General features: G+C 39.9%; 2 protein-coding genes across 2 annotated transcripts in view; both read right to left on the bottom strand.

The window, feature by feature from the left end:
• Window positions 1-2329, bottom strand: part of mapk9 (mitogen-activated protein kinase 9) — a 20963-nt gene extending 18634 nt beyond the window's left edge. The window contains exon 1 of the mRNA XM_010794700.1: window positions 2117-2329. The gene's annotated coding sequence lies outside the window, so the exon portion shown is untranslated. The remainder of the gene's footprint in view (window positions 1-2116) is intronic.
• A 1759-nt stretch (window positions 2330-4088) lies between these two features.
• The window catches only part of gfpt2 (glutamine-fructose-6-phosphate transaminase 2), a 16235-nt gene continuing 6374 nt past the window's right edge, over window positions 4089-13949 (bottom strand). The window contains exons 7-19 of the mRNA XM_010794698.1: window positions 13628-13689; window positions 11600-11679; window positions 9761-9878; window positions 9400-9563; window positions 8740-8835; window positions 8405-8502; window positions 8176-8296; window positions 7831-7988; window positions 7544-7658; window positions 6604-6731; window positions 5887-6054; window positions 5592-5753; window positions 4089-4267 (exon numbers count right to left, since the gene is read on the bottom strand). Coding sequence (XP_010793000.1) covers window positions 4223-4267; window positions 5592-5753; window positions 5887-6054; window positions 6604-6731; window positions 7544-7658; window positions 7831-7988; window positions 8176-8296; window positions 8405-8502; window positions 8740-8835; window positions 9400-9563; window positions 9761-9878; window positions 11600-11679; window positions 13628-13689 — 1515 coding nt within the window. The 3' untranslated portion in view covers window positions 4089-4222. The remainder of the gene's footprint in view (window positions 4268-5591; window positions 5754-5886; window positions 6055-6603; window positions 6732-7543; window positions 7659-7830; window positions 7989-8175; window positions 8297-8404; window positions 8503-8739; window positions 8836-9399; window positions 9564-9760; window positions 9879-11599; window positions 11680-13627; window positions 13690-13949) is intronic.

The following is a 13949-nucleotide window of genomic DNA, read 5'->3' as shown; positions in this document are numbered from 1 at the left end:
GAAACATCATGCTTTGGGGCTGTTTTCTGCAAAGGGACCAGGACGACTGATCCGTGTAAAGGAAAGAATGAATGGGGCCATGTATCGTGAGATTTTGAGTGACAACCTCCTTCCATCAGCAAGGGCATTGAAGATGAAACGTGGCTGGGTCTTTCAGCATGACAATGATCCCAAACACACCGCCCGGGCAACGAAGGAGTGGCTTCGTAAGAAGCATTTCAAGGTCCTGGAGTGGCCTAGCCAGTCTCCAGATCTCAACCCCATAGAAAATCTTTGGAGGGAGTTGAAAGTCCGTGTTGCCCAGCGACAGCCCCAAAACATCACTGTCTAGAGGAGATCTGCATGGAGGAATGGGCCGAAATACCAGCAACAATGTGTGAAAACCTTGTGAAGACTTACAGAAAACGTTTGACCTCTGTCATTGCCAACAAAGGGTATATAACAAAGTATTTAGATGAACTTTTGTTATTGACCAAATACTTATTTTCCACCATAATTTGCAAATAAATTCTTTAAAAATCAGACAATGTGATTTTCTGGATTTTTTTTTCTCATTCTGTCTCTCATAGTTGAGGTATACCTAGGATGAAAATTACAGGCCTCTCATCTTTTTAAGTGGAAGAACTTGCACAATTGGTGTCTGACTAAATACTTTTTTTGCCCCACTGTATATAGACAATATTGTTTTTACTGATGAGAAGTGTTCGCCATCCAATTGCCAGACAATGCAATCCTTGCTTATATCTCCAATTCTCAAGGTTTTGTTTTATGATTTAGAATGATATGAATGTGAAGATGGCAGGCAAGCATACATTTCTCTCATCTTTGATCCTTCAAATGTATAGTTATACATTTGAAAGAACATCCATAACATTAATCTGTTTTCAACTTATATATATCAATATTCCAATTACTTGTATATAGACTATTTTGCACTATTTCTACTATATTCTATTTTATTTTATTGCACTATTTTATTTTGTTGCACTGTTGGAGGAGCCTGTGACCTAAGATTGTCATAACTACACTGTAGCTATGCACACTTGATAATAAAAGCCTTGAATCTTGAGTAAGGCATGATTTTTTTCCTATTTGGATGTTTCTCTTATGAAGGAGTTGATAAGAGAAGTGACCTTCACCATCCTCAGCCCAGCTCACCATGACTACTGTCCAGCTCAGTCCAGTGAGCCTTGGGGTGTGATGTAGCCTTGGCGCTCAGTTGGGAGCTGGATGGGAGTCAGTGAGCTGGCTATGATTTTAGATTAGCATGGCCTGAAGACTCAGCATCTCATCCTCATGTGGCAGGGTTAGAAAACACACAGGGGCGGGTACATCTACAGCCATGCTGCTGCACAAGAGAGGTCTGCTGAGTGCAAGACCAGTCTCTCAAAGAGGATGCTAAATATGAAGGGATGTATGTCAGTATCACATGTGTTGCTGTCGAATCAATCTTGTAATCCTTTCATGTGTAGGGTACTCTGTGTATGATCCCCCCTTCGGCCCAAAATGTGCTTTGACATGCTTCAGATTTTTGACACATTATTTGTTGACAGACTGAAACTTGCCTATGACATACCATGCAAAATTTGAAATATGGCTCATGCCTAAGACAATAACTCACCTATTTCCATGGCAACTATGGTATTGGTCACATAACCTGTGCATACTTGGCCTATACATGAATGTCATTAATTTGAATGAATGTAGTTAAATCAGCGCAGGTCAATTGGTAAGCTATGTATACTGCCAACCTTGTGTTATTACAGCATTACCCAGGTTTAAAACTGAGAATTTCAAAAATATCCACACGCAGCACGCCTACTCTAAAATACACACCGACACACACACAAAGGTATGAAGTCACCGTGTATGACACACCGCAGCACAGCTGGCACTCTCTGGTTTCACACAGCCAGGAATGATCGGTTCACACAACCCTATTCAAACCAGCATAAACACCGGTTAAAATCACGGTGCCTTTGGTCGGTTACAAAGTTACCGAGGCCTACACTCCCCGGGTTTTCACTTCTCTCGGAGGCAATGCGGTAGTCGGGCCGGGCTGGACCAAGCGCTCTGACGGACCAGAGGACAGCGGAGGAGGCGGCGGCAGACCTACCTTCTCCCTTCGCCGCTCCCAGGGCACTCCCATGCATCGAAAACACAGACAAAACCCTCTCTCCGTCCTTCAGACACAACCTAGACCCGGAAAAGTTTAGGAAAAGGGACTGTCACGACAGATAGAGCCTCCCCCGGTTCCCAGCTAACTCCAGCGGCAGCAGCACTGAGGGACGGTGCGGAGGAAGGCGACGCCACAACAAGCACCGAGCGAGCATGCGGGTGACGTCATCGCGCATTTATTTACGTGGGTGCAAACTTTTTTTTTTTTCCTCGAAAACTTTGTGGAAAAAAACTTTTTGGACCGGATGTTATCGATAAAATGTCGTCATTATCGGTGGTGTAACAAGTAATCAGATCATGTTCATGAGTTAGGTAAAAACTCAATCACAGTCAAGTCCTCCATTCATAATAGTATTGTAGAACAGTCAATAGTCTGATTATTACACTAACATGCAGTTTATTCTACTCATTTATACCTCATTATGTATAATTTAAGATGCTGTATATGAGATGTAAAAATCAGATCTTAAAATATGTAACTTTGGCTAAATGTGTAGTGAAAAGTACTTCAAAAGTATGCACTCACAGTTGAATGTCACCAATGTATTGATGCACAATTAAAGGCATTCTAAATACTACTATAATTAGTAACTCACTATCCAGCAGTTGTAAAAGAGAAGAAGAGGTCTTAAAATACACATTTATTCTGTCGTGAAATGTTTAATATTTCTGTAAACTTTCATCTCTGTTGGGCTGAATCACTTTATTCATTTAAATGAATAATAATTGACATTGTATGCTTATGTTGGAGTAATAATAGCCAATATGATTACTTGAAAGAAGAAACACTGGGTCAAGGAAAAAAGATAAAACAACGGCAGACTTTGAAAATAATCCTTTATCTTTTTATTAAATGCCTGCTTTTCTCTTTAAAACATACCATAGAAAATACAATTACAGTGAAAGATATAAATCAAACCCTTTGTTAAGCCCATATAAAATATAAATCAGATAAATACAGAATATTACAATAATTATAAGCCCATTCAAACTGCTGACAAACAAAAGTATTATTAAAGGTCAAGGTATAATTTATTTGCTGATGAAAGTTTAAATTATTTTCAGGTTTGTCTACAGAGATGTTCCAACCTATGATGAAAATGAGTTAGTCATGAAAAAAGGTTAATGTTGTACCTTGAACTGACTTTGGAACCGGCACTCCTTTTACACTGAATAAATGAACATACAATATATATTTTAAATTAAAATATAATAACAAACAAAATGGAGCAGAAACATAATAAAATAATCAAGTATAATGTGAAAGTCAGATTGATATGGAATTGTCTTCTAGTAGTAGCTGTTAACAATATTGAAATTATGGGATAATGGCTCAAAGGCACAGTTTTGGCATAAAGGTGCAGTAAAATATTTATTTATGAAAAAACAGATTTTTATAATTTAAAAAACTCACTGGAATAAAAATGTTTAATACCTTCATTTCCCATTACGTAAAGAGAGGTAAGTCACCACCGATAGACATTAGAAATGCATTAAAAAAAAGAGAATAAACTACGTCAAGCATCATTGTGTACATGCATAATGCACATTTGGTCCTCATATTGCACAACTGGAAACACTTCAATATACCATATTATTGATTTTTCTGCTCAGATGCAGAAAGTGTTTTAGGCTCATCTCGAGATAATAAAAAGGCACAGCATGATGGTTGCTTTAGGTGTGTGAATGTTGTTTTCATAGATTGTTCTGTGAGACGTCAATGGCACTGGCGCATCCTCAGCAGTGTCTTGGTCTGACTTCACATTACTCTTCTTTTAAAAATCATTGTACCGTTTACCTCTTTCATTCTTTTCACACACACACACACACACACACACACACACACACACACACACACACACACACACACACACACACACACACACACACACACACACACACACACACACACACACACACACACACACACACACACACACACACACACACACACACACACACACACACACACTGAAGAAATTGCACAACTGCACTGTATATCGATGAGCCTCCTTTCAGCTCTCCTGTGCTTTGTGAACTGTAATTATTCCACAGTCACAGATTTGGCCAAGTTTCTGGGAAAGTCAACCTGCAAAAATAGAAAGCGGTTTGTTAGAGCTGATAACCTAAACCGTGATTGTGTTGAATCACATTACGTGCTGTTGCTGATTATTAACTAGAAAACATAAAGTTATCTTTTACGTTAAAGGTTCCCTATTATAATGTTTTTCATCAAAAGATATTATAGGTCTCAGATATATACAAAGCATATCTCTGAAGGGTTTAGCTCGAAATACCAAACACATCATGCATTGTAGCATCCCATAAACCCCTCTGTTTCAGGCCTGTTTCAACAGTGCTGATTCTGTGTCTTCACTTTAGATGAAGAAAAAGTGCCACTCCCCACGCCCCTCTGAGAGATATTTGGTTAAAAAGAACACAATGGTGCTCTAGGAGGAGATTCAGGTGATAAGGTAAATCGTTATGACATCATAAAGTGGCCAAAATCTGATCAGCTCATTTTCAGAAAGGTTTTTATATAAATGGATCAGGACAGAAAGTGAGCAAATCTTTTTTCCTGAAACTTTCAGAATCTCCTTACACAGAGGGGACACATGTTTATGTATAAAAGACATGGAAAAGTGGATTTTGCATAATAGGTGATCCTTAAAACAAATTGACAAGCTAGAAAAGGTGGAGAACAAATGATGGTACAAAGGACAGATAAGCACTCATAAAGTAAGAGATACATTATAAAAGCACAATGTAAATATTGATGTCTGAGTCAAAGGCAAGTTCTTGTTCTCGTGATAAGAACTGATTACACATGTCAACTGTGTAAACTACGTCAAGACATTATCCCAAATGGTGAGAGCAATGAAAGGTGAGAACGAGATTATCAGTATGTAAAACCAAACCTTCCATACATTTGAAAACAAACAAAAAATCCAGCCATGGTAACAAACCTGGCATAACAATTTATACTCTGATGTTCATAATTATTGCTAAATTAACAACATAAATCTGAAGAACACCTCATGTCTGAACTACAGAGTTATCAAAGCCATGTGCAAATCAATAAAACAGAAGCACTTTGACAAAAAAGCCCTACATCTTTCATGTGCAATTATATCTCATCGCTATCATTTTCACTGCATGGTATTGACATGTTACTAGCGACTGACCTTTTCAAAATTCACATGATAATGAACTAATTTGTCATTGTTTGTTTGATGATCCTTCATTTCTGGGGCTCAATTCAGTGATCACATTAGCATACAAACAATACGCTAGATAAAGAGCAACACTTTATTGCTCAAAACTAATGTTAAAGCAAGTTAAGGTGACTATTTTTCAAATTCAGCGATATTTTTTATGTAAAGCTTGAATCGAAAATTGTGTTGACTACTTACGTCATATCCTCGCAGCACGGCCAGGTGGAAGGACAGGAGCTGCAGGGGTATGACGGTGAGGATGCCCTGCAGACAGTCCACAGTTTGAGGCAACTCGAGGGTGTGGTAGGCATTCTTACAAATATCAGTGTCGTCCTTGCAGCAAAGGATGATGGGCCGACCCTGATGGAGAGAGAGAGTCAAGGTCAAGAACGTCAGCCAACTAATTTAGCTACCTTCAAAGCACTCAGAACAGTGAAATGTGTGTGCTTCAGTGCTTACGGGTTGCAGTAATATGTGTTTTATCAGGACCTACCGATCTGGCAGTGACTTGTTCCAGAGCGTTCTGGCACTTTGTGTAGCAGGAGTCTTTCATTATGATCATGATGACCGGCATCTCTTTGTCGATAAGTGCCAGAGGGCCGTGCTTCAGCTCCCCGGCCAGGATGCCCTCCGAGTGCATGTAGGTGATCTCCTTGATTTTCTGCATGAGAGTAAAAAGAACAAAACTATTTTAGAATGATATCCTGAACAATAACACTTCAACTCTGCTATGCAATGCTGGAAAGGAACTAAGTACCATATATGACTATTCTGACATATTTGTACTTTATACTTCTACATCTCAACATATCAGAGGCAAATATTGTACTGTTTACATCACAACATGTATTTAACGTTCGATAGTTATTTCTTACAACATATTGAATGCTTGTATGCTATGATTAAGTACTGTACTACCCAACGTATTTTGTCAAAGTACCTCAAATTGGAATATTTACAATCTACAATAATAGAATGCCATTCTGCATACTGAGTACTTACTTTGAGTACATCTAGCTGATAACACTTGTGTAACTCTACTTAAGAAACATTTGAAATGTAGTGTTTTCAACTGTAATGGAGAATTTAAAATAATTGATCTAAGTGCTTCCAACAACTCTGCTGATGTGTAATCTGAGGTTTCTACTTTGCTTCATTATGTTATTATAGGTAACTGCAGTAATTGTCTACTGTGGCATTCTCAACTCACCAGTGCCCCTTCGAGGCAGGTGGCGTAGTGGTAACCTCGGCCCATGACCAGAAGAGACTTCTGCTGATACAGTTCGTCAGCGATGGCTTTGATCTTCTTATCCAGAGCCAACACCTGCTTTATCAGGTCTGGAGGATTATGAGGGGGAGATGGAAGTGTTATGGTAACAGTGAGATTAAGAGGACATGTTTTAAACAAACAATGCAGCATATTATTAGTTTGACTTGTCAGTGGTGGTCAAACATGGTTCATCATCTGTCTGTCTGCATTTCAAGTTCAAAATACACATATCATGTAAATTATGCAACAACTAAGTACCATATTTTACAATTCTGACATGTTTGTACTTTATACCTCTACATTTCAACATTTCAGAGGCAAATATCGGACTGTTTAATTCACAACATGTATTTAACACTAACAGTTACTAGTTACTTCTAACAACACATTCAATGCTTGTATGATATGATTAAGTACTGTACTAATCAACCCAGTATTTTGTCAAATTGGCAGATTTATAAACTACTATAACAAAATGCCATTCTGCATACTGAGTACTTAGTTTGAGTACATTTAACTGATAACACTTTTGTAAATTAAGTAAAGTTACACAGTGTAACTCTACTTAATAAACATTTTAAATGTAGTATTTACATCTTCTGTCTATCTGCAATTCAAGTTCATAATACACATATCATGTTAATAATCCAACACCTCTTTTAACATTAATATGTTGTTATCTATTCAGACTCTCTCTCTCGCCTCTCTACACTCGGATTTTGAGTGTGATATAATTTTTGAAAGTTACAAGATAAAAATTGTATTACCGCCCCAATTCTTTAAATAGATATTGCAATGCCATTGTTATGATGAATTGTTTGTTGTGACATGTTGAGACTGTGAAGGCTTTGCGAGATTAACAGATTTTTTTGGGACTGACCGGGTAGCATCTGGAGACCGTTGATAATGTCCAATCTTCGCTGCTGGAGGGAGAGCCTGTCCTCGCTCATCATCAGACCAAACATGACGAGGGCCACAAACTGACTGGTGTAGGCCTGAATCACATACACAACAGACACACATTTAACCCCAAGTCATGCTGAACATTGTGGCATATATAACAAATAACACGGAAATTTGTATAGAATACAGCATTTAAAGAGAGTTGTGTTTGCCAGATTCTGACAAAGGTTTCATAAACCAATGGGATGCATGTATAAATGATACCTTGGTGCTAGCCACTCCTATCTCCGGCCCAGCATTGATGTGGACTCCACAGTCTGTTTCTCTACAAATGGAGCTGCCCACGGTGTTGGTTACACCGACTGTCAGAGCACCTTGACCCTTGCAGTATCGAAGTGCCATCAGGGTGTCTGCTGTCTCTCCTAAAGGAGCAGAGGGAATAAATACAGAAATGCTTTTAATGCAGAATTACAGAACTACAATGCCACTGTATGGTTAAAACACAAAAAGATGAGGGTATTGTCAATCGGTTTCAAATGACAAGACAGTTTCATGGTCAGATTTGTCTTAGACGCAAAGTGACAGACATACAAATATTTTTATTTTTACCTGACTGGCTGATGAAGAAGCAAACGTCGTCTCTAAAGACTGGCGTGTTGCGGTCCAGGAAGTCGCTTGCCAGCTCCACCATGACAGACAGCTCCGTCAGCTCTTCCAGGATCTGTCTTGTCTGAAATCATCATCATATAATCATCATGCATCATCTTATTTGTTGTTGAACTTTTATTAGTGAATGATCGTTGTCACGCTTATCATAATTTGAGATTGTTCTACTCACAGCCACAGCAGCGTGGAAGCTAGTGCCGCAGCCAATCACAATGAGCCGCCTGCAGCGTTTTATTTCTTTCAGGTGATCCTTCAGCCCACCGAGGATCACTGGGGAAATGGATGGAAAGTTACATTAGTAAAATGTGAATAAGGCAAAATATATGCTTCACTCTCTGGTCACCCTCTTTCAAAGGACTCCACGTTCAAAGACAAATAAGAAGAAGGATATACTGCAGATCCTGCATCCTGAATGAGTGCCTGCCAATATTGATAAATGGGATCCGGGAACTGTACATTTATTATGTTTACAAAAAGGCAGGGAAGGATGGCAAGATCTCTATTCACCTGTGTTGGTGTCGAAACAAATCCGTCCTCTCATTGTGTTGAAGACTGACTCTGGCTGCTCAAAGATCTCCTTCTGCATGAAGGCATCAAAGTTACCTGCAAAAAAGGAGCACATATGTACATCAGATGATCTGGTCCCTACCCATTGTGACACAATGAGGGCATGCAGAATGTCCCCAAGAGATAAGACAGAACACAGAGGCACATGGGAGGGTCTTTGCTGTTTTCCCTCTCAGCCAGCAGAGGGCGAGCAAGTATTGGTCTACAAATTAGACCGGATCAGTAGCACTCCATGCATGTTGTCAGAGTACTGGAAGTAGAGAAAGAATTGTTGAATTGTTTTGTGTTTCTGCAGCGTTGGAGTGAACCGTCACTAATCTTTCCCTTACTTTTTGTCCCACCCTGTGTTATCAGGAAAGGTTATAAAATGTTCTGTCTCAGTTTTCTTGACGCAGGCTCGAGGCTGAAGGCATTGGGTTGTTTAGACTAGATAACCAAGATGAGGCGCACACCTCCTGCTGTGACCATGTTTCCTGGGTATGATTGAAGTTGGACGGATAGTTTCTTTAGGCTAAACAGTGTTTTGACACGTCTGTTTCCTGTTATAAATGCATTCATTCACTCGTGCAATCATTCAAGTCTTTGTGTCCGTTGTCTGACCTTTCATGATCTGTTGCAGCTCCATCTGCAGGGTCTGGATTGCCCTCACTGGATTCTCATTGACCTTCCGTCTCAACCTGTGGATGGAGAGTTTCCCCTCGGAGACCACCGCCATGTCATCATCCTCCAGGTACAACACCTTGTTGGTGTGCTCAATGATGGCACTGTGACGAGAGAGAGAAGACCAATACATGAAGATGTCCTTTAGTGTAGTGATTATAAAAGGTCCTGAACTATCTTTCGTCATGAATGCTTGATAGATATGGAAGAGAGAGACATGTAAAAATACATAACATATTATAATCACATGACAGATAAGAATTCAATGATTTGACTAATTGCATCAATATTAGTATCCCACCTGGCGTCAGAGGCAAAGTAATACTCCACAGCTCGGCCATCTCCCACTGAGTCGATGTCGCTGGAGCAGTCAGCGAGATTATGGCTGTTCTTCTCCTGGACTCCCTCCTTGAAGAGGGCTACAAGGTCGAAAGACACGGGTCAGAGGTCAGAGGTTGCACAGTGAATTTGAGTGACTAAAACAATCAAGATGTGCTCATGACTTGAATTCCTTCACTCAACTTCTAAATAGGTTTGTCATGTCGTGAAATACAAAAAAGAGAAGAAAAGAGTAATGCTCTAACAGATGCGCTATTTTAATATGTTGTTTAAACAACTTAACTTTTTAAATAAGATTCGTAGTGAAATCAGTAATCATGTTAACTGAAGAATGTTGGACAAATAAAATGGAAAAGTTTTTTCCACCATTAAAAGGACACACCCCCCTTGGACTTTGTACTCAGACTCTTGCTTGAACCCTCAAGCTATATTGAGTAGATAAGAAAGTGAGGACACAGTTCCACTCCAGCTCAAACTCAAGACTCAACAACAAAACAAGCAGGTTGTTGCAAATGTACAATTTTGTTATAATTGTTGACAGATTCTTTTTGTAACAAGCCTATCTGAGAGATTACAAGAGAAACTCTGTCTTTAACTCTCTTCATTTCTGCTAACTCTAGGATTGAAAACTACTTTCTTTATCCAGTATCCACTTGAGTTTTGAAAGGACCACTACCCGCGGCCACTACACAAACAAACTAGCAACCTTTAAGGGAAATTGATTTCTAAGAAGGTTTTTAAACATAATTATTGCACAATGAATAACAAAGCTACAAAACATCTTGTACTACTTCTAAGTTAGCCAAAAGCGTCACTTGTGGTGTTTGTCAGCCTACTTCCTGAAAAAGAAGTAAGAACATATAAACTATACGCAGTCTTTCAAGGAGAAGGAAAGGAGAAGAATCTCCCTTGATAGGATACATGTTTTAACGCTACTGTACAACGCTTCTTTCTGCAGACCTGTATAAATCTGAAGTTTTCATAAAAAGAACAAAACAAACTGACACGTCTCTGTGCAGCCAAAGCCTGATTTAACTCTCCATTTGGGAGCTATTAAAAACACGTCAATGAGCCACACTGTTGAACCGGGATGTTCCTTCTTTGCAAAAAACACGGGCAGCGTAGTTTATTTGGAGTCGATTCCACATGCATGGTCCAGCTGGCTGAAAATAGTCCCCTACTAACATTTACTGCTCTTTGAGGTGTCTCTAAACAACACAGCCCAGCTGTTTTAGGAAAGCATTGACTCTCTTTAAAAAATAAATGAAAATAAATAATCACCAATTTCAAGACCAACAACTTCAGTAGGAAAGAATACATGGGGCTGTGAGTTAAAAGGCAGCAGTCAGACAGTGTTGAGAAATAGCACAATGTGTTTTGAAATGTGTCTTTGCCTGCTTTATCCTTTTAAAAACCAGACAATGTGAAAAGTGAATAAAGCAATGGTTTCTCTAATTGTTCAATCATATGAAGTGATACATTTAAGAATAGTGATTTTCAGTTGTTTAAAAAAGGTTCGCTTTCGATGTAGTATTTCACAACTTCCTGTATGAGTGGTCGGTCTGGATTTAAGTCCATATGTTCTAATTATACTTATTTGCTGTGTAAGAAAAAATGTGTTTATTTCCAAATGTACTAAACCGATAATTATAGATAATTAAATTTGTTATTAAATGAAGTATGCTGATACATTTAGAAAACTCTCTCTATGTTTCTACCTATGTCTGTGTGTGAGCATTCAGAGATGTAGGGTGCATTGTAAGTGGATAAAAAGACAAATGGAGACAGGAACAGAGCTCACCATTGTTGTACTGGATGGGGATGTCTTCAGTTGAAAGCTCATACTCGCTTCGCACACCAATGAGTAACGGACTTCCTCTCCTGTCAGGACGAGAATGAGGCAGGCAAAGAGGAAGATAGGTAGAGATGGAGAGTGGGAGAAAGAAGATGATTAGGGTTTTGCACATTCAGCCCAACATCAGATACATACACTGTTGCATGGTGCTTTGTAAAAGTATGAATGATTTTAACCCGGACTTCCTATTGTGCTTTATTATTCAAACAAAACTGCTCCTCTTGATCACCACTGTTTTACCCTGATCCCTGACTTTGTCTTCCTTGTTACAGCCTTAGTTGTTGATCTTTCTTTACTCAATCCTAGGTTGGATTTGTCCCAGTCTCAGACATCCCCCTACTTATTCCGGATCTCTTCTAAACTTCCTAATCCCAAACATAAGACAGGTAAACTGATCCTCGGTTCGTCTCTATCCTCTTGAATTTGCTCACATTTCCTAGACAGAGTCACTATACTTCCTCATTGACTCCATGTGGGCTTCTCCTATTGGCTGTGGAGGCAGAGAAGGTGTGACCAAATGGATTTAACAGGTGAAGGAGTAGGGTGTGACAAGACTATGAAATAGATGAAACCCTAACACACTTATAATTGTGACCACAGTTCAAACAGTAAATCTTAACAACCCTCTTCATGGCGAGTAACTTATGACACAAATCCTTGAGAAACGCTGTCCAAAGAGCCTCTCCTTGTTTCTTGTCTTTCTCCATCTGGACCTCTCTATGATTTCTGCTTGGCTGTTCTCTGGGGCCCGGCTACGCTGACGCAAGACCGTCGGTTGTTTGAAGGGGTGTGGGGCTTGAATAGGGAAGGCTTGCAAACAGAAACATGTGGTGGCTATCCAATACAATATATTTCACCCTTAGGGAGGGAATGACGGAAAGAAGAGACGCTGTGGGATGAAAGAAAATAAAGGAGTAAGAGAAAGACAGGTGGAAAGAAAGAGAAAAGATGAACAATACATAGAGAGTTAAAGGAAGAGAAGCTGAGAAGAAGAGAGAGAAAGTTTTACAGGAAGATTAACGACAAAGGGTGGGGTGGTGACTAGCATCACTAGATAATTACAAACATTCCCTCATCCCTCTGTCCTAGGACACAAAGCTGACTATTCAACATTTTAACCGCACAACTGCATTGTGTTAGCCAAAGCTGTGCAATACACTGATATCTTTGCTTCAGAAACTACAGGCAAACAATAGACAGATGAGATGCCAAAGTGTACTAAGCTGTAGGTGGGCCAAATAGCAGGTATCGGCACTGCTAGGCAACCTGCCCGCAGAAAACACGAGACCCACTTTCATCCTGTTGCCCTCTTTCCACTCTCACTCCCCGCCCTAGCGATCTGCCTTTCCCCTGATCCATGACTGCCCACTGAACCAGGAAAGGTATAAAGTAATAAAAAAATGATGTGAAGTGATTAACTATGAGTCTTTGTGGCAGGGTCATTTCCCGGCAGCAGAAACAGGAAACTCTTGAATCTCTCCGTTAATGAGTCACAGAGAGAAGCCTGCGTAGAGGCAGCAGTCCAGAGGCCAGAGGCCCAGGAGGGAGAGGGGGAACCTGAGTTAAACCTCAGCTCTGCGGCCTGTCTCTGCCTGGGTCTTAAGATGCAGATTGTACTGACACATGCAGGAAGACGGGACCTAACACACATTCACACGCGCATACAGAAAACATTTCTACTGTCCATAATTAACCAACACAGGTCCAGGTTCATAAACGAATCCCATGAAATGGATGTTGGCAAAGATAAGCCACAATGACTAAATCAAAATCTCCCAAAATTCAAAATTGGGATTGCTTCAGAGTTGCAATAACAAGAATGACTCCTCTCCCATGAGTCTGGCTCTTTGTACACACACTGGACCAAATTGTTAAAAAGTGTGTGTGCAAATGTGCCTGGTGTGTGTGTGTGTGTGTGTGTGTGTGTGTGTGTGTGTGTGTGTGTGTGTGTGTGTGTGTGTGTGTGGTACAAACCTGGAGCAAACTGCCTCTCTGGGGAAATGACGGCTTTTAAACACCAGAGCGAAGGCCCCCTCCTGAGACAGAAAGAGGCAGAGGAAACACAGCAGAGTTTACATTAGCTTCATGAAACGCTAAATACACCAACGTTGAAGAACATGAAGAGAAACAGTTCTAGATAGTAAAACAATGTAAAGTTAGTTGTGTTTTTCTGTTAACTTTGACTTTGAAGAGATACATTTTTGGGACACAAACAAATGTTTCTTTAGACCCTGTGGGGTTTGGCAGTGGTTTTGGGGGTGGGGGGCGTGAGTGTGGTAAGTAGTGGTGTACAGGG

This window comes from Notothenia coriiceps, unplaced genomic scaffold (assembly GCF_000735185.1).
Source record: "Notothenia coriiceps isolate Sejong01 unplaced genomic scaffold, NC01 NC01_scaffold00037246, whole genome shotgun sequence".
In the NCBI taxonomy this organism is placed as follows: domain Eukaryota; kingdom Metazoa; phylum Chordata; class Actinopteri; order Perciformes; family Nototheniidae; genus Notothenia; species Notothenia coriiceps.
Note: the sequence above shows the minus strand (reverse complement) of the source record. Positions and strands in the feature narration are given on the sequence as shown.